The 21,844-nt window shown below is 40.2% G+C and overlaps 1 protein-coding gene across 1 annotated transcript; it reads right to left on the reverse strand.

The window, feature by feature from the left end:
• Positions 1-1,062: 1,062 nt before the first annotated feature.
• Positions 1,063-21,712, reverse strand: CHAF1B (chromatin assembly factor 1 subunit B). The gene is made up of 14 exons (XM_063345781.1): positions 21,643-21,712; positions 20,639-20,769; positions 16,969-17,101; positions 16,114-16,231; positions 14,497-14,600; positions 12,119-12,215; positions 10,338-10,422; positions 9,248-9,341; positions 8,565-8,634; positions 8,381-8,472; positions 6,744-6,906; positions 5,170-5,592; positions 3,677-3,768; positions 1,063-3,179 (listed from the first exon to the last, which is right to left on the reverse strand). The coding sequence occupies exons 2-14, from the start codon at positions 20,762-20,764 to the stop codon at positions 3,058-3,060; spliced, it is 1,719 nt and encodes a 572-aa protein (XP_063201851.1). The 5' UTR covers positions 20,765-20,769; positions 21,643-21,712; the 3' UTR covers positions 1,063-3,057.
• Positions 21,713-21,844: the final 132 nt, after the last annotated feature.

A 21,844-nucleotide genomic window follows, 5' to 3' on the forward strand; every position in this document is an offset into this window, starting at 1 on the left:
CACAGCTGGAACTCTCCGAGATACATAGTGCACGCAGACATTTGCGCTATCAGACAACGCAGACTTTATCTGGGCCGTAGTGGATGTTTTCACTGCCCACCTTTCATTATGCTTCACACACCTACGCAAAATCCATGCAATTCTGAGGAAGATGGGAAGAAATTGCACATGCAGATCATGTATCTCCGTGAACTCCCATGACTGGTAACCAGCTTCTCCATTTCAAGTGTTAAAGCACTCGCTCATTCAAACCATGCCAAACTGGAAACAGCAGCATTCACTAAATCACAGAATGGTGAGGTTGGACAGGACCTCTGGAGGTCATCTGGTCCAATGCCCCTGCACGAGGAGTCCTCTCTGTCAGCCTGGAGCCTGGGGAAATGACTTTGTGTGACTTTGCATGACTTTGCTCTCTCTCTGGTTTTTTTTCAGGGGACTGTCCTGTGGGACATTGACATAGGCTGGTAACAAACGTGTTGGAAGCCCCAAATGAAGAGGTCTGCGGTTCCCTGAGCAAATAGTAATTTGCTGCCTCTTACGGAAGTTCCTTCCGTGAGTTCAGCTCCCTCTTCTTACTGCTGCGAGGTCAAAAGATGTAAACAGGGCATTTTTCCATAATGTTATCTCATCAAGATAGTACAAGCAGGATAATGGTCCTTAGAGCGGGTACGACCCTCACAGAAGGCACTGAGCAAAATGTGACCTAAGATGACACCTGCAACACGTTCACAACTGGAATATGAACTCAGGGTCCATGTGAAGTACGAACGATTCAGCTGGGCAATTAAAAATAACCTTTAAGTGAAACCTGAATTAAAGAGCACCCTGGAAAGAATTACGTCTATGCAATACATCGCCTTACGAAGCAGTCAAGAAGTAGCAGTGGGCATGCCTCTGTCTTGGGGCGGAATCTAGTGCATCACTGAGAACAAAACGAACCCACTCTATAAACAGCGTGAGAATAGTTTTCAGTGTCTGAAGTATGAATGTTGTGTGGGGATGGTCCCTTAGAGACTGAAACAGGGACTACAAAAAGATAGTCATTTATTACATGAATGACAGCATCCATTTATAGAAAAAGGTTAAAAATCTACTGCCACATAAATGTTACAAAGTAACAGAATAAACCCAGGAGAAAAGTAGGAAATCGTAGTGGCAAGAAACAACTAAAACTAAAGAAAAAAAAAATCCTATTAAAGAAGACAAAATATCAGGTAGAGCATTCTGACAAGAGATAATAATGTGAAAACAGTCTCCCAATCGCATCAGTGAAAGCCACATGAACTTTACAGCTCCAATTAGATTGTAAGGCAGAGCAAAAATAAGCTGAGCAACCATATAAACAAACATGTATGTCACCTGAATGGTTATGGTATGAGATAAAGACAAATACTTTGGCAATTAATTGCCTCTGAAGACCACAGAGACCATAATGTCAATAATGCCAATAATACTAAACATACCCAACCTGCTAGTTTTCAACAGAAAGAGTAGTTTACACTGAAATACGTTGTGTTAAAAAAAAAAAACCAACAAAAAAAACCCCAAACAAAACCAAACCAACCAACCCAAACAAAATATTTTAAAATACCTACCAGGATGACTTTGCAATTAGTATTTAGAAGTGTGAGTTTGAATTCAAAAGATCCTTGGCAGTGCACAAAATGAAACACTGCAGTACTGTACTAAGTGGGTCACCGTCCCACAGAAAGATGAAATACCAACATTCTTAGAGCTCAAACTGGACAAAACATAAAATAGCAAGTCCAGCAATGCATGTTATTTACAAATATCTGCTTCAGCTATCAATTCAGATCTCTCTACGAACTTTAATTTAGATATCTGTACATTAGATGTGGCTTTGCTTGGTAACTAAGACTTTATATTCCTCACAAGAAGAAAACCCAGGTTTGGCTAAATCTAATGAAGCTCCATCCTCATCTCAGTGGTTCAAAACAAAGATACAGTTAGTTTCCTATAACTATTTGCTTATTAATTTGTGTTGAAATTTAATTATAGGCAACATACTCATTTGCCTGAAACACTGAAATAGATATTTGTTAATATTTCTGCACACCATAGCAAATCCAGTCTAGTGATTTTCAAATATTTTGGTCTCATTGTTTTCAATCTGCAGGTCTTAGTTCAATTATTAAATGCTAAATGCTTAGTGCAAATAATAAGTGCTAAAAAGAAATCTGCTTTTAGAAGTTTAACATACACTTGATTTATATTACATTTTATTGGCTAAGGGAGTCAACATTCGAAAACAAGAAAAGAGGGAAACTTCTGATGTATATACTCAAATCCTGCTGCCTTAAGAAAGTTTCCTGTCTGCATATTTTTTTTTAAATACAGAAAGTAAACAATGAAGAACTTTCTTCCGCTATTGCTTATGACAGGTCTTCAGAGAGTTTCTTCCTTTTGCTTTCTTGTTTATTGCAGTTACAAGTTCTGATCTGTGTTTCAATCATACCAGTCATATTGTATGTTATGCATTCAGAGCATGCGAACATCAGCTTCCACTCTACCCGTACCGCAGAGCGTGAAATATTTTGCACATTCCTAAACATATAAGCCAAGATGCCTGAATGAAACAGTTTCTTTTTTTTTTTTTGGTCTTAAACCACATCAAATCATTATGAATGCATTTAAGTCCTTAGAAATTCTATTCTTTTGCCAGAGAGGTTACTGGAAGACCTAATACCTTATAAACATCACCTTAGGGACTTTGATGGAGACTCTTAGGTTACTGTATTGCTTTTCAGTACCCAGAGTCTCCTGACTTCTTTAAGCTGTGGCAATTCTTGAAGAATTCTGTCTTCAAGAAGTAGAAACACACTTAGAAGTCACTTCCCAACTATTTCCTCTTCTGAAAAGCTACATTCCTGAAACGCGTGTCTTCTACTGCCAGTTTCTTTCTTCACAGCATTATGTCAAATATGCACATGGTACTTTACTCAGGAATTGAGGATTTAACATTTGTAAAAAGAAATGCGGTCTCAGATATGGCTGCATTGCCTTCAGACTGTGAAGAGTCTACTAAAAGCTTAGACTTTATTTGTTTGAATTGCAGCTGATTTGATCTTCAGCAGATGTGGAAAGAGGCATTTCCTCAGTTCTAGGACGTTTCGATGCTGGGGGGTTTTGAAGACTGTCATCAGATGGTAATGGCCTCTCTGAAACAGACAGATAGGAAAAATCATTTAAGCGAAGTAAATCCAGATTAAGAAAGTAAACCAGTTTGCTGAATTCACAAACAATTCAGCACTCATCATAAACACTCAACCCTGATTTGAGGGTCCAGCATCTGAAACAATGATGTGCTGGAAGTACAAGGGCCTTTAAAACCCACCTGTAGGACCTGCAGAACATTACATCCAAGTGAATTTACTCTTCTTAGTTTCAATGTCAGCTAATGCCCCCATTACTACATAAAACCGTAGTGGCATACTCTCACACAAGCAGCTGCCCAAGAGCAATCCCAGTGAGAACACATTTCATATTGTCAAAAGCACCTTTCAAACAGACCAAGACAATGAAGAAGCTTTTGAATCTGCAACTAGGTTTCGGTTTGTGCTTGTGTTTTAAGCTTATAGCTTATAACATAAGTCTATAAAGGAGAGAACTGAATGGCAAAAGACTTTGCTGGATATTAATAGCCACAACAGCTTACCATGTTCCTGTTCTGGCGAAGGAGGTATAGGAACTGTATCTGTATATGCAGAGGTTGGCGCATCTGGCTTCAGTGGAATCAAGTTTACTCTCCTTTAAAAGAGCAGAAACAGCTCCATTGCTTCAAAACCATCATTTCCACAACACTATTTAAATATTTAGTACAGAAAGAACCAGTTAAATTTAAATATATTTTACTACGCATTTTTTCCTTCTTGTTATTTATTGAACAGGGCATTTCTCAGAAGTACTTTGAATACCACTAGTGATCTTTTCCACTAGAAAGTACTTTTGCATACGTTATATGTGGCACGATGCTTGACAGTCACCTTCAGAGCACAGTATCTTGGTCGAATATTTTAAAATTAAGACTGGCTGCGCTTATTATTCCCTAGCCCCGTCCATGTTAAGACTTTAGATTCATAAAATTCTAGAAAATTCTTTTGCCCACTGAGGTCCACTAACAATTACTGTCAATCTGTTTTCTTCTGCTAGATCTCTTCTGGACAGCACTTAAAAATTAAACACAAAAGCAGCAGAGGATTGAACCATAAAAAAAAAAAAATTCCTTACAAGTAGCACCATGCATGCTATTACAAGATGACACTCATAGCATAATCGGTTGACATGACTGAATATAGTTTCTCTCTCAAAAATAAAAAGATTAATTAGATCCATTGGTCCTCCAGGCAAAAGTCACTCTCAACTACCTACAACCCCTTGACTTGTTAGTTCCAGTACAGATTAAATCTGGTGTGTAGAAAGCCAAGATTCTTCTTTGCAGTTGTTGATGAAATCCACTATCCTGCTTTCTCATTCACCACTTCCTCCCTAGCCACCTAGTAATTAAAACATTCTATGAGAAGTTAAAATAACCTCTTTGATTTCTGGAATAGCCTTGTTTTGCTGACAAGGTCTCAATCTCTAACTGCGTGGCTGTCTCCTTACTATTGCACACCAGCTCAGGATCTTATATTGCAGGCTGTTTGACAATCAATACAAGGATTACAACCAGTTTCTAAAAATCCAGATCCCTCAATCAATGCATTAAGTTCCACACCCATGACTGTGCACACTGAGGGCCTGTCTATACTTGTACTGTTTACTTCTTAAAATATTTATTTTCAGAAAAGTATTTCTTGTCTTTAAATAGTTCTTGTCAGCTGAAGCCTTCAGGTACCATCTTTGTACAGAAAACGGGACCTGAAGACAGACACCTGTTGCTGCTGTATGGATGTGGCATAATGGGCAGGTTAACTTTGCTACTGCCTCACATTTCAGACAGAAATGTAAAAGCTGTACATTTAGGATTCAGGAGACATTTTGACCTTTCAGTTGCAGTATAACTGGAACAAAAAGTTCCATGTCAAGACAGCTACCACCAAGAAACAGGGCTGGGAATTTATGTCTAAACCTCAACCCTTTAAATGTAGCATAAGCACAGCTTGTCTTGGCCTTCATATTTATGACTGGAAACGGCAATATAAATCTCACCTTGGCGTCTTGCTCCATGCTTGTAAAGTGTTGAGAGTAATCCTCCTGGGCTGGTTTACTTTAGTGCTCTGGCTGGCTGACTGGCTGATTTTCCTCTCGTCTGAGGATGAGACTGGAATATTTTTTACTCCAACAGGTGTGAAAGGAAAGTCCTTACCGGCAGCTGTGGGTGTTCTAGGTTGCGGGGCTGGAGTGCTGGGGTCAGTGACCCTGCTGGGAGGAGTCCCCTCTGTCAGCCTAGAGCCTGGGGAAGTTACTTTGTGCGACTGGCTCTTTTTCACTTTCTTCTCTGTTGCACCAGAAGTCCTGACATTTATCTGTGGCTTCTCCTTCAATGGTATTCCCAGTTCATCCTTCTCAAAGGTAACAAACGAACAGTATCCATCCGTGGAAGAAATAGCAAGAAAGGCTCCATCGCTGGACCTATTTGTGATTTTTTTTTTTCTCCATTAAAAGTAAAGGTCAAAACTTTTCTTCAACCCTCAGCCCCCCCACCTATAAGACATGCTGTACCTGTCTTTTCCTCCTCCCTTCCCCAAGTATACGTATACATTTAAATAAAACTGCAGTCAAGTGAAAGACATCCAATTCAAATGAACGAAAGATCTTAAATTATGGCGTTCACATCTGATTTAATTTCTCTAGTGTCACCTGCGATCACCTGTAATACGCTGATGCCAGTACCTGCATGCATTCAAGCACCACAAAGCATGGTTCAATTGCAGGTACACAAATCTTCAGCCACAGTTTCTGAAATATTGCTGAATTCTCCTCATTCAGACCAGCAGAGCAGTTCAAGCTCTTTGGCTATGCTCCTTGTGCTAAGTAGAGGCAATGCTCGGGATCACCACGGTGCTCACCTGAATGGGCTCTCTGTGCTCATTTCACCAAGTAACATCTATCACTGACTAAAACCGCTTGATTTTCTACTCTCTTCCACTCCCCTCCTCCTGGCACACAATGGTTTTCACAGTGTCTGAGCATCAATTATAGCTTCTGAAAAAGAGGCCTCCATGTGGTCCTCAGCTTAGGTATAGTGTCTAGAAAGGTATGAGAGAAGAAGCCTTGTCCAGTAGAGAGGTGTATCCTGATTTCAAGACTTGGGTCCAATTTGCAGCTCCAGTTCTGACACCTCACATCAAGTCAGATATATTACTTAGTCCCATACATAAAGAACCGCTAAGCAGAATTGTGCAGATAAAGCAGAATTTGGCCAGGATTCACACACCTGAACTCAGGGGGATGACTTCCAAAACCTCCAAATAACTTCGTTACTACTAGTCACGCTGCCTGAACAATGAATACTTGTCATGGGCACCCAGTACACTAGCTTTCACAAAAACATCCATCTGCTTGACACTAGGGTGCTTGCACCTTGTTTCCCAACTGATAAAAGACCCATAATTTTTACAGAGCAAAAAAGGGGCAGCTTGCTGTTCAGACACTGTGATGACAGTGACCACGTATGTCATAAGTGAAACAAAAATAAAGCAAGACACAAGACGTGTAGAACTCCAAAATGTAAAAAGGACATTTCCATCACAACAAATTTTAACAATATAACAATTACCTACCACGAAACGTCACTCAGGGTGTGATAATGTATGTTAGAAACATAACCAAAGGGGAAGGACTGCTCAGTATCATAAAAAAGCACAGAATCTTCTGAAGCAACAGCAAACACCAATCGATAGGGCAGATCAAATAGAGCGGGAGCTGATTTCTGACTGATTTCATCTAGAATGCAAAGAAATTAGCACATTGAGAATTCTTGTATTCACTGCAAGGTAGTAACTGCACTAGCTTAGTCATGAATCTAAATAAAGATTTCATTATTAATCAGTATCAAGATTACGGCTGAGAAGACAGCAATTCTATAAAACGTAAAGTTTCATGCCAAGCACTAATATTTCTGTTGCCTGAAGTTTGCCCTTTTTCTTAGCTTAAGAAAAAGAAATTGGCAAAAGTTTTGTCTATCTGGACTGCTATTATTTTGTTTTGTAAAGTTTGTATATTTTCCAGCTGAAATTTTCAGCATGTTTATATGCGCTTAGTATAGCAGTCCAAACCAACACACCTTAGGATACAGTATAAATCAAGCTCATGACAACTTTATACCACCACATTATATTCTGTATGACTCATTCAAAACAATGAATTTAGCTCTTTTTGTGTTACCCTGGGTTCAGCTCCTAGCTACTCTTATTGTTGCAACGTTAGCTCTTTGTAAGGGCAGTTTACTCCAACTTCCTCCCACTGGAAGCCGAGTGCTAGCTAGCTGCTTTCAGAAATCCCTAGGATACGGAGCTCCCGTTCAGGTCTACAGTGATGATGGAAGCTATGCACTGAAACAGACAGGCCATTAACACTAACATAATGTAAAGTACTCACGTCTATAGATTTCTAGACTATCACAGATTTTCACTTTTCTGGGTGCGTGTTGCAGAAACTAAACGCTCCATTTAGAGAAGCTACAGACCAACAGCAGACACGTACCTCCTTTGCCACACACCATTACAATGGATCTAAAGATTATGACGAATATACAGAACACAACAACAAGCAATCTCTAAATCCTGTAAGGAATACTACAAATTGACCCTCTAAAGAAAGGAGCAAAGCTGCATCTTTTCACTAGAGTAAGACGAGTCTTGTTAAAAATAAACACTCCTGGACCCACTGGGCTCACAATAAGGCTGGATTTCAATCTCCAGCTAAGTTCTAACGCAACTTCATACGATCCTTTCCCCACCTCAGAACTCCTGTTCTGGCCAGTAACACCAGCACTACTTCAGGTTTGGCTTCCTTGAATAAACAGCAATGGTTGTTGCAAACTACATCAACTCTCTGGTGCTTCTGTGATGTGGGTAGTTGAGACTAACAGAAAATACTTCACTGGGTCGTTCCTTTAGCGCTAAGCCAAGTTACTTACTTTTACTCACACAAAATGGTTAAAAGTTAAAGAAAAATATTAAACAGTGTTTCTGCAGCCTAAGAGCCCAAGTAAGAACATTTATCCACTATATCAAAAGCTACTCACAAGGTACTTAAGGTGAATTCAAGGTCTTAGAATCAGGAAACGGCTTCTAAGATGTGGTACAACCCTATCTTAACGGAATGTTAAAAGGCTAGGGCATAAAATAGTAAACAGCCACATTGGCCATTTCCCATATTTGCTGTAAAATCATACTCCCTGAAGGATTTACAGTACCTTTATTAGATGCTCGTCTCAACTCAAAGTAGACTGGGCAGCAGCGAACAGCAAGAGTTGCCTTTCCAGGACATGGCAGGTGACCCACAGGCCTTTTAAAGAGAGTCAGTATTTCAGATAGCAGCATTTCATTTTTAATTTTTTTTTTTAAATCAAAAGATATTTTGATCTTATTAAACTCTACCTTTTAAGATTGTTTCTGGAAAAAACATAGGTGGTGTTTGTTACGTTTTCTCCTGATTCAACACAGCCAGCTGCAAAAATAAAGGTTAAACCATTACTCATCAACTCAAAAAGGTACTGAGTACACACTTTATGTCCATAAACATTCTACTTCTCAGGAATTAGGCTTGTCAGTTGGGCAAGAGCTGTGCAATCTGAACACAACTTAAAAAGGCATCCCAAATATTTATTTAGTGCTGGTTTTGTTTCCCTAATATACTTCCCCTTCAAAGCTTCTTTTTGATGTTGCCAGACATCTATAAAAGCAGTGCTTATATGGGCAAACTGATCCCCTTCTTGCAATGTTATTTTTACTATGACTGCAGAACATTCTTAAGAAAGGATACAAACAAAGAGAGACCAGTCAAAAGAAACCACTCATTCTTCATTTCTATTTTAACAGAGCTGTATTGTTGCAATTTACTTTTTTCAGCTCCGAAAAATGCCATAAATATAATTTTTATCACAGGAGAAAGTTGCTAAGGAAGAGTATTGTGGAGTCTCTATTTTCTTCAACAGAAGAACGAGGAATGGCATAATTAAGATAAATAAGCATCCCCTAGCAGTTTGAAAGCAATCTTGATGCACATTCAGTCTAGAGCATAATAGATACAAATGTAAGCTATAGTACACATTCTCACATACCTGGAGTGAGTAAATAGGAGCCATCAGGAGTAAAACTGAGCCTGCGGAAAAACGACTTCATGCTGTCATCATGAAACATCCGATAGCTCCTAGCCTGTAACATTGAAAATACGATTGTGTAAAGTGCCAAGAACATGTCAGCTGGAATTCAAGTGAGAAAATTGTACAATCCAACCTGATGTAACTTTTTAAATAAAAAGATAAATGTTTTAAAAAACATGGCTCCTTCAAACTCAATTTCTGCTGCGCTATAAATTCTTCACAGTTAAGAAAAACAGTCCTTGATCCCTCTTCAGCTACTAATCAAAACACTCCAAGAGCAGTCACATTAGACCAGTAATCAAAAAAATAGTAATAACCTGGAGAACAACATTATTTAACAGTCAACGTAAAAGCCTGTTCCTTCGGTATTTAATTTTAACTCTGGCATTAGAGGTTTAAAGAGAACTTCTATAACGGCAAAACGCCCTCCCTCAGGCCTGTTCATTAGTCTCTATAAAACTGTTACAAATGTTTTTCCCCCCAAAAAAGAAAAGAAATAGAAGGAATTAAAAAGGTTATAGCCAGCTTGGAGGTGTTATTTTACTATCGCTTAGAACTGTTCGGGGAAAAAAAGGTCTTTGTTTTTCCTCTTAGGGTTAGAATTTCCTAAGTTTTCACTAATTCATATTTTTTCTAAAAATCAGACAACCTTTTTGAAAATTTCAGGGTGCTGACTTTAAAATATTATTGCTGTGTATTATCCATTAATAAATTTACAGCCAGACAGACATGTTTGAAGTTTTTCCTATGAAGAATTCACTATGCCTACTGTTTTTTCCACGCTATTTTTAACATTTACAACCAGAGACACTGTCTTACTACTTTAATCAGCTGAACTTGCAAGTGTTCTTTCTTAGTCATTTCTGTAATGTTCGAGGAAACCTGAAGTGGTCTCTATTTACAAAATGCAAAGGTGAGATAGAGACAAAAATATCTGATATACTGATTACTTGAACGGAAAATATTTGCCCCTTTGGTTTCATAGAACAGAACTCATAAAATAGTACCCAGTGCATTCTCCAGTACCATTAGTAGCAGAACAACATACCTCTCCTTCAGCTCCTGATCCAGATGGCATCTTGGTAACATTGAATGCTACACGCTTGGTTTGCGTGTTGTATACCCGTAGGACCCTACATGGTGGAGAGCAAAGTTTGCTATGAACAGCTTCTTTTCACCCCAAGTTTCACACAGCACTACAGTACCTTGCTTCTCAGCCAGGAATGCCAAATATAAAGGACAATCAGACATTAATTATAACTCTGTTCATGAGACACCACCTTGTGGACATGTTTTGATGGCTAAATAACCAATGAATCACTGACAATTATTTGACTCAGTAAAGTTTGTGAAGTACCAGCATATGCATTTGTGGAGGAATGCGGGGAATTAGTAGACAGTGAACGGCCACGCCATTCCTACCTGTGCTGTAGTAGCCATTACCTTCCTGCAGAGTGGGAACTCACCTCAAGACAATTCGCTACATCCCTATGCTTCAGTTCGCTATGAATAAATGAAAACTGGAGTATGTCTCTGTACAGAACGTTAGAACTCCCCTGACTTCATGTCACTAAAATAGCACGTAGCCTGAGCAAACCCAACTGCTCATCCCACCCCCCCTCCTTTCTGACAGCTATGACTTTCACCGAGTTATGTTGGTTTGTTAGGCTGGCAGAAAACCAACATAACACAAAAACCAGACAGTTTTCTGATGATTTAATGTGCTGAAACATCTCTACAAAGAGTCCTGGGCAGAGCTAAGTAGAGAATAAAGAAGGTGAGGCTGTAGCAGACAGCTTGAGATAATTCTGGAAGTACTAGCACTGGATGTCATACAGCTAAGCTGGTCTGCCAAAAGGGGGAAGCGATCACCCCACCTCGGGCCGATGAATGCCCAGTCGTGGCAACTGGCCTGGCTCCTGTTAAAACTCCCACTGAACCAATGCTATTCACTAACTTTGCAGAAAAGTGTCTGAAAACAGAGGGGGTGGGAGACTTCCCCTCTTCAAATTAGTTCATGCCTTCACTTGCAACTTCACTCTAAGAAAAACTTGTGCATCGTTCTATTACTTGTGTTTCACTCCTATTAATTTAAATAAAGGCACAAAAGTCTCACATAACTGATTATCAGAAGGCAGAGGCTTATAATGACCTGGCCTACTGCAAATCTTTTTTTTTTTAAGCCTACTGCAAATCTTAAATCAAAACTACTTTTCCACTATTACAGCAATTTTCTTTGCAGTGGGTGCCAGATGACATGCATTTATTAGCCAGCTGCGAACCCTTTCAGAGCAGCACACATGCCCTAAACAGCTTAAGCTCAACTCAAAGTTCTGACAAGAGCCAAGTTTATGAAGTGTGTGTTTTGCTTTCCCAATGACATCACTTAAAAAACTGTTGGTGATGAAGGGAGCAAGAGGGCAAAAGAAAGATATCAGTGGAAAAACATTTTAACTGATTTCTTAACCTGGTTATATCTTTACGTAAAATGACAAGGATGAACTTATTAACTCATTAACAACCAGATAACGCAGCATTCTCTTAAGATGTATTTGGTATCTCTAATGACCAATACCATGAAAACATATTTCCTGAAGAAAAATTTCTATACAAGGTTATGTAAGCTTATTTGCTGCTTAGAGAGGACACTCAGACTTCAGGAATCATTTACCACAAGCAAAAGATTAACTAAAGTATCATTTTAATATCAACCTTCTCACAGAACAATCTGAATAAAATGAAAAGTCATATTTACCCCATACACTTGCTTTTAATTCATCCTCAAGTAATAAAGAATGCTAAGGCAAAACACTTAGACCACGAGCTCACCTATCACAACTCAGAGTTGCAATGTACTGGCTTAGAGGATCCCAGGTTATTCCTTGGACATAACTCTTGTGTTCATTTAATATTGAAACCTTCTGTCCTGAAAATAGAAAGTTTCCAGATACTAAGTTTAAATGTGCTTTAAAACGTTTCTTCATTTCAGAAATAAAACAAGACAAAATGTTTCAAAATCATTTTTTAAACACACAAATTGTTAACTTGATGGTACCCGATAAGAACATCAGAAATAGTTGCTTTATTTCTCAAATCTTCACAAGCACAGTAAATTGTGACATGCAAATTTAAGGCTTCTTCCCTACAAACTAACCAGATAAGCAGCTTGGCTTAGGCATAAGACATACAAGGTGAGTATATTTCAAAACCAGAAGTATTTAAAAACCTTTGTGATTTATAAAAGTATTTTCAGGCTAGTCTAGCTGTTCAACAGCTACCTGAATACTGAGCCAGAAAGTTCAGTGTTAAAACATAACTTTAATCTGGGGGCTAGATAGCCAGGCTCTACTATCTGGGGCTGTATAAACTCACGCACTCTGCTGAGCAGGCAGTGAAAAAAATATACTACACACATATTGACTGATGCTTACACATGGGCAGCTTCCAGAAACAATTCTACAGCAGTGCTAACTCATGTTCTTACACAGCTTACTCTGACATGAAGACCTCTCAAAGACATCAGCTCCCTGACCCCACTGATATCCCACAGTTGATGTCTCAGATCCAAACCATTGTGATGAGGTAAAATTAAAGATAATGTCATTAAATACCTTGTTTTGAATAGTAGGGACAGAAGTTTTTTTCTTCTATTAGTATAGTGTTGCTTTATTGCAAAGAAACACTATAAACTGACAAGTTTCAAAGACAACAACTCTTCAAAAAGATTACACAAATAGGGTTGAGGCCATGCTGCATAATACCAAAAATGCCTTCTGTTGCAGTATTCTGTCTCAGATGGTGGCCAACAACAAATGCCAAAGTATAAGAACAGACCAAACACGTGACAGTATTCCTATGGGATACTCTATACGCTGCCAACAGTTTGTACCTCAAGGACTTCTTAAGCCAGTAATGATCTCTTTGTACTAAACAGCCCGATGGATTTTTACTATTAATTTTCTTCAAGATTTTTTTTTTTTTTAAAACCACGCAAGCTTTTAACCTGGGAATCACTGGAAGCTATCCTTGAAATACTTTTCCTTCAATGTACCTACAACTTCAATCACAAAACCTACATCTTCCAGTAAGGGCTTCTTACTTCCAACTTACTAGTTGCGCCTCTGCCCAGAGACAAAATGCCCTCCATGGCATTAATTGCAAGCTAAAAGCAAGCAGTGAGAATAGAAGACACTACAGATAAGTAACATATCAGCTCAGGAGGCCATGCAGCTTTTTTTAGTAGTAAGTCTAATAGATGTGTCCCTTTAGAGTTGTTACAAGCAGTCCAAGATGCAAGAGACATTTGGTTACCGTGCCCCTAACACATACTTATGCTCTGAACGTACACACTCTTAATTGAACATTCATGTATTTATGTTAAAGACTTCTGGAAAGGAATATATGTGACAGTTTGGATGGGAGAGACATTAAGCACCCAAACGAAGAACACAAAAAACGTCAGCAGCAGAACATATGTATTTTCATGGCTGCATGCACTGAAAAAAAAAAAAAAAAATCAACCTGCTTTCTACTTTCTTTTTCTTAATTAAACACTAAATATTCGAAGTGTGAGATAGAAGGTTAACTTTAGAGAAGTTATTTACACATTAAATTTAAAGTGAAAGTAATGATTACACTGCTAATAAGAAAACATTAAGCCATTGTAAAGCAACATACTAGCTGGTTACTAGCAGAACTTCTATAGATGGGCCTTTCTTGGAAAATACAAGCAATCCCACTGCAGTGGAATGAGCATGAACAGAAGTGTTTTGCTCAGTGAAACCTAAAAAAAAAGCCACATCTTGCAAATCAGAGCCTGTGTCCTATACTTGCTTCCCATTTTTAACCTATGTAGTAATTTATCTGATACTAGTCAAGTTTTGTTTGTTTGTTTGTTGGGGTGTGGGGTGGAGTAAGTAATATACAAGCTGTTTGTGTAGGAGTCTGGGGGGTGGTGCTGGGGGCTGGGAAAACATTGGGTGAAGTTTACTTCCTGAATACTCCAAGGTGAAGAGATTACTTACGCGTAAATTTTGCTGGCCTGAGGGTATCTTTGTACGCTAGGCTATCTGCCTCACAGTCCTAGAAGTCTAGCAACTAAGTCGACTGCTCTCTCAGAAAAAAAAAGATGCTTTGAACCCTTTTGGTAAATACTATGAGATACTTCCATCGAGTCTGGAGCCACAAGTGACAAATGTAGCATTTACCTTTATTGACATCCCACATTATAGCTGTGTTATCTACAGAGGCAGATGCCATGTAATTTCCATCTGAGGTCCAACAAATATCATACACATCTTCTAAGTGGCCTCTACAAGCCAGAAGAGAAGAAACCAATTATTAATTTAAAAATTAGCAGCTACATGTAAAAATGAGTTTTGTGCATTTTTAGGTTAAAAAAAAAATTAGAAGTAAATAAAGTATCATTGAAGTAAAATGAACAATATGACTTTCATCTTTTTTAAAAAAATCCATATTCAGAAGGCAGTAGAATATCTTAAAATAACTCATCCTACTTCTACTCAAAATAAGCCTCCCTTTTCAACATTTTTCATAGACAGTGAAAACACTGCATTTGAAGTAATTATAAATTTGTACCTACAAATGAAAGTTTCTAGTATTTGTACAAATAGAAAATAAAACACTATACCAAAGTAATTAGGAGTGTCACTATTCAAGAAAACTTTCATGCATATTCATAGGTTTCATAAAAGTAGTAAACAAACATGCATACTCAGGAGAACCACATGAAACAGAAAATTAAGGCTGATTTAGATATAGCTGAACAAACATTGCAAGATATTCAGAACCACCTAGAAGGGCTTCATCATAAACCATCTGTATTGCTTGTAGTTTGGAGACTTATCATACAGTGTGGTAACTTTAATAATAAATACTTGCAACACCAAGTTTAGGGGGAAGGGGGACGTAGCTCTGATGTTCCTAAAGGACCACACTGGTGCTTCATGCAATCTCACTAGCACTTTTGAAACTGTTCTCACATAAACCTCAGCAGTTGCAAGGAACGTATCAGTTATGGATAGCAGTTATTTTTTGTAAACAAGTGTACATTCTTAATGATTTTATCAGTATAGACAAATAGAGACCAAAACTTTTAACAGATACTACACAGAAAGCAAGGCAGTTATAGATATTGCTCATCCAAAATGCATTTCAGAGTCCAGAACCTCTGATTTCTTTCAGACTTCAGCTGAGACTGAGAAAAGAAGACTGTTGTACTCCATCTGCCAGCAGTGGTATGATGCCTTAGCTACTATCAGCTAATACTTGCTTAGTCTTAGCAGGCACAGTCTGTATAATTTATTAACCATTGAACACTTGAAACAAACGCTGTATAATACAGTAGATTTTTAACTATTAAAATGAACTAGTTGAAAAAGATTGGTCAAGCCTCACAGCTATCATTTGGCAAAACTGCATGAATCATGTAATATACTGATGCTTTTTGCTTTAATAATGACCAAAATTTCCACTATAAAGCTAGTATATAAAACTTCACATTTACTTTATATATCTCTGTGCTAAGCTTTAAGTGCAAATCTCAGGAACCAATTTCAGAGCACGTCAGTTATATCACACAAATACCAAATCTTCTGCGTTAACAAAAGATGTAGGTTGGCACTGTATCAAAAAGAAAAAAAAAAAGGGTTAAAGGACAATAAAAGGACGAATATTAGAGCAAGTAAATTTTAGACAGCATTGAAGTTCAACGTACACTGGACAAAAGACTGAACCAGATAATAAAAGCCACTGAGGAGTCAAAAACACTTAACAGAAAACACACACATAAAATATTAAGCTACCTTAAAGTTTTAACAACTGTCCAGTTCTCCTTGTTGAGCTGAGCTTCATCTTCATCCTGAAAAACTAACGGTTCCAATTCTTTGCTATCATTCAGCTTCCACAATAAAATAACAGCATCTGTAGAAGAAATCATATGAAGATTCTTTCTTTCCCACTCACTGTTTTATTAATGCATTACATTTAGTTCAACATTACAATTACCTCACATAAGACACATGAAGAGCAGTTCTTCCTTTTGTGGTGGGGAAGAGTAGGTGCTAGACTGCTTTAGCTCCCAGTGTGCGCTACTTATTTTAATAAAGGTATTTTTTTATTTTTATTTAATTATCTAATAAAAGATGATTAAGATTTCCAGGTCTAAGATGAGAGTTAAGTGTTTAGCTTTTAATCTGCTTTTGATTAGAGCTGGCTATGGTTCTGCACTTCGGGCTTTTGAAAAATCTTCCACTAAGATAACACTCGGCTCTGTCTCAGAGAGCACGTGCCTACCTAATGCTGTCCTTACTGCGACTGAAGAACCCATGTGGCCTTGGACAGACAGGTCTAAACTTAAAATTCTGCCACAGCTTCCCAGCATGAGACTAGGCAACCCATTCAACCTCCCCATCTGGGAAACGGGGATACTAATTACTTTCTATCTGGAAAACAGAGCCTCTCAGACACACAGCCAATGAGAAGTTGTTACTGAGGAACCGCACGACATGCATTTACTAATTACAATCGGAGGACACATGTGAAGCTAAAGCTGGAAGCATGAAAGCAGTACAAACAAGTTCCTGTGTCCTTTTTTTTTTCCCTTCACAAGCTATAAACATAGCTTCTTTATATTAGTTTCATTATGCATTATTACTCACCATCTCCTCCAGATGCTAGGATCTCACCACTTGGAGAGAAGCGCACAACATTTACTGCTTTGGTATGGCGGGCGAGGTTGGACAAGAATTCCACAATTGCTTTTCCATCTGGTCCTTTTTCCACTTTCCATATCTAGTTACAAAATCATGAGAGAGAGTTTTCAGAACAAGATGATATATATATCCACCACTTCAGTTATCTACAATTTACTCATTGGGCAGTCATTCTGAACTTATTATCTGAAACTTTCAGAGCTAAAGCTACAGTGGCACCACAAATTTTTCCTCTACAAGCTACAGCTGTGTACTTGGTTTATGTGGCAAGGTTTTGGTAGCTGGGACAAGGGGAAGTCTTCAAGGGTGGCTTCTATGAGAAGATACCAAGAAGATGACCAACCCGTGTTGGTCAGAGGCAATTCCAGTCAGCTCCAAGACTGTCCTGCCCCCGGTGCCTCTGTGATAATATATTTAAGAAAGGCTAAAAAATACTGCACAGCAGCTGTGAGAGAAGAGTAAGAAAAATACGAGAAACAGCCCTGCAGATACCAAGGTCAGTGAAGGAGGTGCTCCAGGCACCAGAGCAGATTCCCCTGCAGCCCCTGGAGAAGGTCATGGTGACACAGGTTGTCCCCCTGCAGCCCACGGAGATCCATGGTGGAGCAGATATCCACACTACAGCCTGTGGAGGACCCCATGACAAAGGAGGTACATGTACCCTGAAGGAAGATGCAGCCCATGGAGAGCCCATGCTGGAATAGGCTCCTGGAAAGAGGTGTGGCCTGTGAAGAGGAGCCCACGCGGGAGCAGATTTTCTGGTAGGAACTGTGACCCCAGTTCGCCCCACCAACGCTGGAGCACTCCATTCCTGAAGACTGTAGCCCATGGAAGGACCCACACCGGAACAGACCATGAAGAACTATGTACTGCGGGAAGGATCCATGCTGGAGAAGCTTGTGAAAGACTGTATCCTGTGGGAGGGACCCCACACTGGAGCAGGGGAAGAGAGTGAGGAGGAAGGAGCAGCGGAGACAACCTGTGATGAATTCCCCATCCCCCTGCACCAGTTGGTCCGGGGAGGTAGAGAATTTGTGAGTGAAGTTGAGCCAGGGAGGAAGGGAGAGGTAGGGGAAGGTGTTTTTAGTTTTGCTCTTACTTCTCACTATCCTACTCTGTTATTATTTGTCAATAAATTAAACTAATTTCCCTAAGTTGAGTCTGGTCTGCCCATGACAGTAATTAGTCCTTTTCCCTGTCCTTATCTTGACCCATAAGCTTTTCCATTGTATTTTCTCCCCACCCTGTTGAGAAGGGGGAGTGACAGAGTGGTTTGGTGGGCAGCTGGTGGGCAGCCAAGGTCAATGCACCACAAGCTGTAATTATATTGCAGTATTTTTTTAGTCTGACGAAATATATTATTGAGTATTTCCAATAAATGAAAAAAAAAAAAAAAAACCAAACCTAAAAACAACCAAACACATGACATCATTCTCTCTTCATTCATCAACAACCTCTAGCTTCACGGGGATTTGGTAAATACAATGATTCAACAGTATGGAATTACAGTATCTTGTTAACAAACCTGTCAACCACAAATAGTCTGAAAACAAACCTGATTACTACAGGAGAAAAAAAATATTAGCTCTCTTTAGAAGTCTGAGAAAGTTGAAGAATTTTGCAGTATACCCTGAAAGTCAATGGATTTACTGGTTTTAAACAGATAATTTGAGCAAGAATTATAATAATTCCAGTTTGACAGTGATCATAGTCACAGCATTAAGGCAGTTGCATGATATAGACACCTTTCCAGCAATGTTGGCTTAAGGAATTCCTGATCCCACTTGTTCTTGATTTTGCAGGGCATAGTGATGCTTTCCCTCCTTAATCAACAGCCCTCTGAAAGAAGACATAGCAGCAGTATCTTTTATGTCAAAGAACACCACAAATTTTCTGGCCCCAAAACACGTATATTTATAAATATGACTTAAATATATATTCAGTAACGTAGACAGACAGACTAAATCCCTGAAAATGCATCCACTGCCAGGGAAAAGTTTTGGCTGCAGTTAGTGGAGTAAACCCCTAATTTTCAATGGCATTTATAATCTCCAAAAGAAAGAGGCATTCCAATCATGCACATATCATAGCAGTTACCATTCATAATAATTTGCTAATCAATACATTAACAAATACTGGCATATTTCACAAAATACTGCACTGAGGATCCTGAGGAACAAATCGGGATCCAATCCAGGCATTCCAAGTTGTCAGCATAGATCTGATCTTTATAACTCAAATTCTCTGCTAAAAGAGAGCATTTCCCTATTCAGAAGAAAATGCATCAATAATACAGAAGAAAACCTTATTCTTTGTCTGTGCCTATTCCAAATGTAACGACAATACTTTTTATTTCTTCTTCAAGTATATCACATGATGGAAGCCTGACAGAACATGCACAGGCCCAAAAGGTAATTAAAATGTAAAACTGCCATGCAAAGACAGATAAATAGACAGATACACACACAGAGCAGAAAACCTACATGAATTTTTTGCATTGGAGCTCATTACTAAGGAGCACAGGGAGGGTCCCAGCTTGTAACCCTTCTTTATTGCAGGATGAGTTTGAGGAACTGTTTCGAATTGAAAAGTTAGCAGTAGAGACTTAAGTAAAAAGAAAAACAAACCAGTTTTTTACAGGAAATCACCAGGCCCAGATACCAAAGTGACACACAGGAACACAAATATGAAACGAACAGCCAAGCAGTGATGGGTAATCTACTCTGTTTCATTCTCAGATCCGAAAAACAGGGGATGCAAGTGTGTTACAGAAGTGCTCTAACGGTCACCCAAAAAACTCCGACCACTATGTCTACCTTCAATACAGAGAAACTGTTAAAAGAAAAATAAATTAAAAAGTTGAGTCGATGTATTTCTCTGCAAAGGAAATTGAACCTCACTTTTCCACCAACTTTATTTAAGGAGCTAACACGCAGATAAAGGGAACATGGTTCACCCAGTGCACTCAGTTTCCCAAAGCTCTCCGACTAGGGCTAAGGCTTTTAGAGAAACCAAGAGGTCACTGAACAATGGGGACACGTGCATTAAGGATCCGGAAGACAGCAAACAATTGCCTGATTTTGCAAAGGTGAATCTTACAGACACATCCTTTGGGGCTTGTGCTACTGAACACTTTCACAAGTGATTCTCAATTTTGCTAAAATTTTGCTAACACCAAGATGAAATTACCTAGGAGAGTTGCACGTGAAGCTGAGTGAAAAGGGCTGTAGAAAGATGTCATACTGCTGAGTGACTACTTATAAAATGGCAGATAAAATCCAACTTTGATGAACATGAAGAAATTAAAATCAGTTTCTTCTCATTAACCCACAGGATCGCGCCCTAAAATAGCAGTTACTACTCAGGAATATCACCCATCAGTCAATAAGGTAATTTCTTAAGAATAACAGTTTTTGATGACATTACACAATGTCATCAAACTGACAATAATCAAGGGGAACAGTCATTCTGTATATAGCTGTATAATATCACACTCTTTCCCTAAACAATCCACCACAGGTGTCATGTACGGGCCAACAACCTCATACCTTGGATAACCAGCCATTTCATGCACTGCATACGCTACAAAACCAAAACAAACAGGTTTGAAACTTACACGAACAGCTGTGTCTACACCTGCTGAGGCCAGTCGATTGATCTTCCCATCAGCTCCATGTTGGAAGTCTAAGCTGTAAACAGGCTCCTTATTATGCCACGCTATTTCACAAGTGATGACCTTCATGTTTGCTAAAGAAAACAAAGCAAATACTGGATAAATTCTTGTTTCTTATGACTAAGGCAAAGTTAGCAGAGATTTTGCAAGCGCTACAGACAGATACCATAACAATTTCACTGCAGAAACTGACAGAAGGATGGTTTAAGGAAGACCATTTTTAAGTACTATGACTCACTGTGGCCAAAGTTACTGCCTGGGCACTGCATGAGAAGGGGAATAAAGCCACGTCTCACAGCAGAATTAATGTTGTGACAGAAGCGCGGGCCAGGGTTACGACAAGCAGTAAATACCGGACATTTGCTACTTATTGGACAGACACCGCAGCTTTTCCCTTTCAGCCCCCAGAGCGCTCCCTCGGCCGCCCCGGCGCAGCTCCTGATGGGGTGAGCCCTCGCCGAGCAGCCCCAGACCGCGCACCCACCCAGCCCCGGGGGTAACAACTACTTCTGTGCCCGCAGCGAAGCGCTGAGAAGCCAAAACAAAGGAAAGGCACGAAGGCCCCGGCGGGGGCAGGAGGAAGGCAGAGGCGCCGCCGGCCAGAGAAACCCCTCGGCCACGCAGCCCCCCCCGGCCGCCCTGGGCGACACCGCTAGCAGGGGCCGCTCCCCAAAGTCCCCACACCCCCTCGGCCGGGCGACCGGCGTTACCCGCCGCCCTGAGGGGGCTCAGCCGCACGAAACCCAACGCGCTCGGTGGCGACAGCCCCTCGGCGCGCCCAGACGAACGACTCCCACAACTCCCCGTTGCTCCGGCTTCCCGCCCTCAGAGAGCCGGGGCTCCCCGCCGCGGTTCCTCTCCCCTCAGCACGGCGGGCCACCACTAACGGCCCCAACCGCCACTAACGGCCGGGGACAGGGTGGGGTGGGGAGGGGATCAGCCCCTACCTGTGGCCCCGCGCGGCCTGGCCGGGGTCCAGCGCGGGCGCGGGCTTCCCGCCCCAGCCCGCCCCGCGCCTGCGCGTGCCGAGGAGCGCCCGGCGGTGCGGCAGCGCCCCCTGGCGGAGGCGGGAGCGGCGACAGCGCCCCGGTGGGACGGCGACCGGCGGACTCCCCCCATGCCGGTTTCGGGGTCTCGGCAGCGGGTGGT

This window comes from Chroicocephalus ridibundus, chromosome 1, assembly GCF_963924245.1.
Source record: "Chroicocephalus ridibundus chromosome 1, bChrRid1.1, whole genome shotgun sequence".
NCBI lineage: Eukaryota > Metazoa > Chordata > Aves > Charadriiformes > Laridae > Chroicocephalus > Chroicocephalus ridibundus.

What these genes read in the sequence shown, in the direction of transcription:
- CHAF1B (XM_063345781.1), bottom strand. Translation starts at nt 20,764, where the DNA reads ATGAAGGTCATCACTTGTGAAATAGCGTGGCATAATAAGGAGCCTGTT. An exon ending in GATCAGGAGCTGAAGGAGAG is followed by an intron (nt 9,342 to 10,337) that starts GTATGTTGTTCT and finishes TCAATGTTACAG; the next exon opens with GCTAGGAGCTATCGGATGTT. An exon ending in ACCCTGAGTGACGTTTCGTG is followed by an intron (nt 5,593 to 6,743) that starts GTAGGTAATTGT and finishes AATCACAAATAG; the next exon opens with GTCCAGCGATGGAGCCTTTC.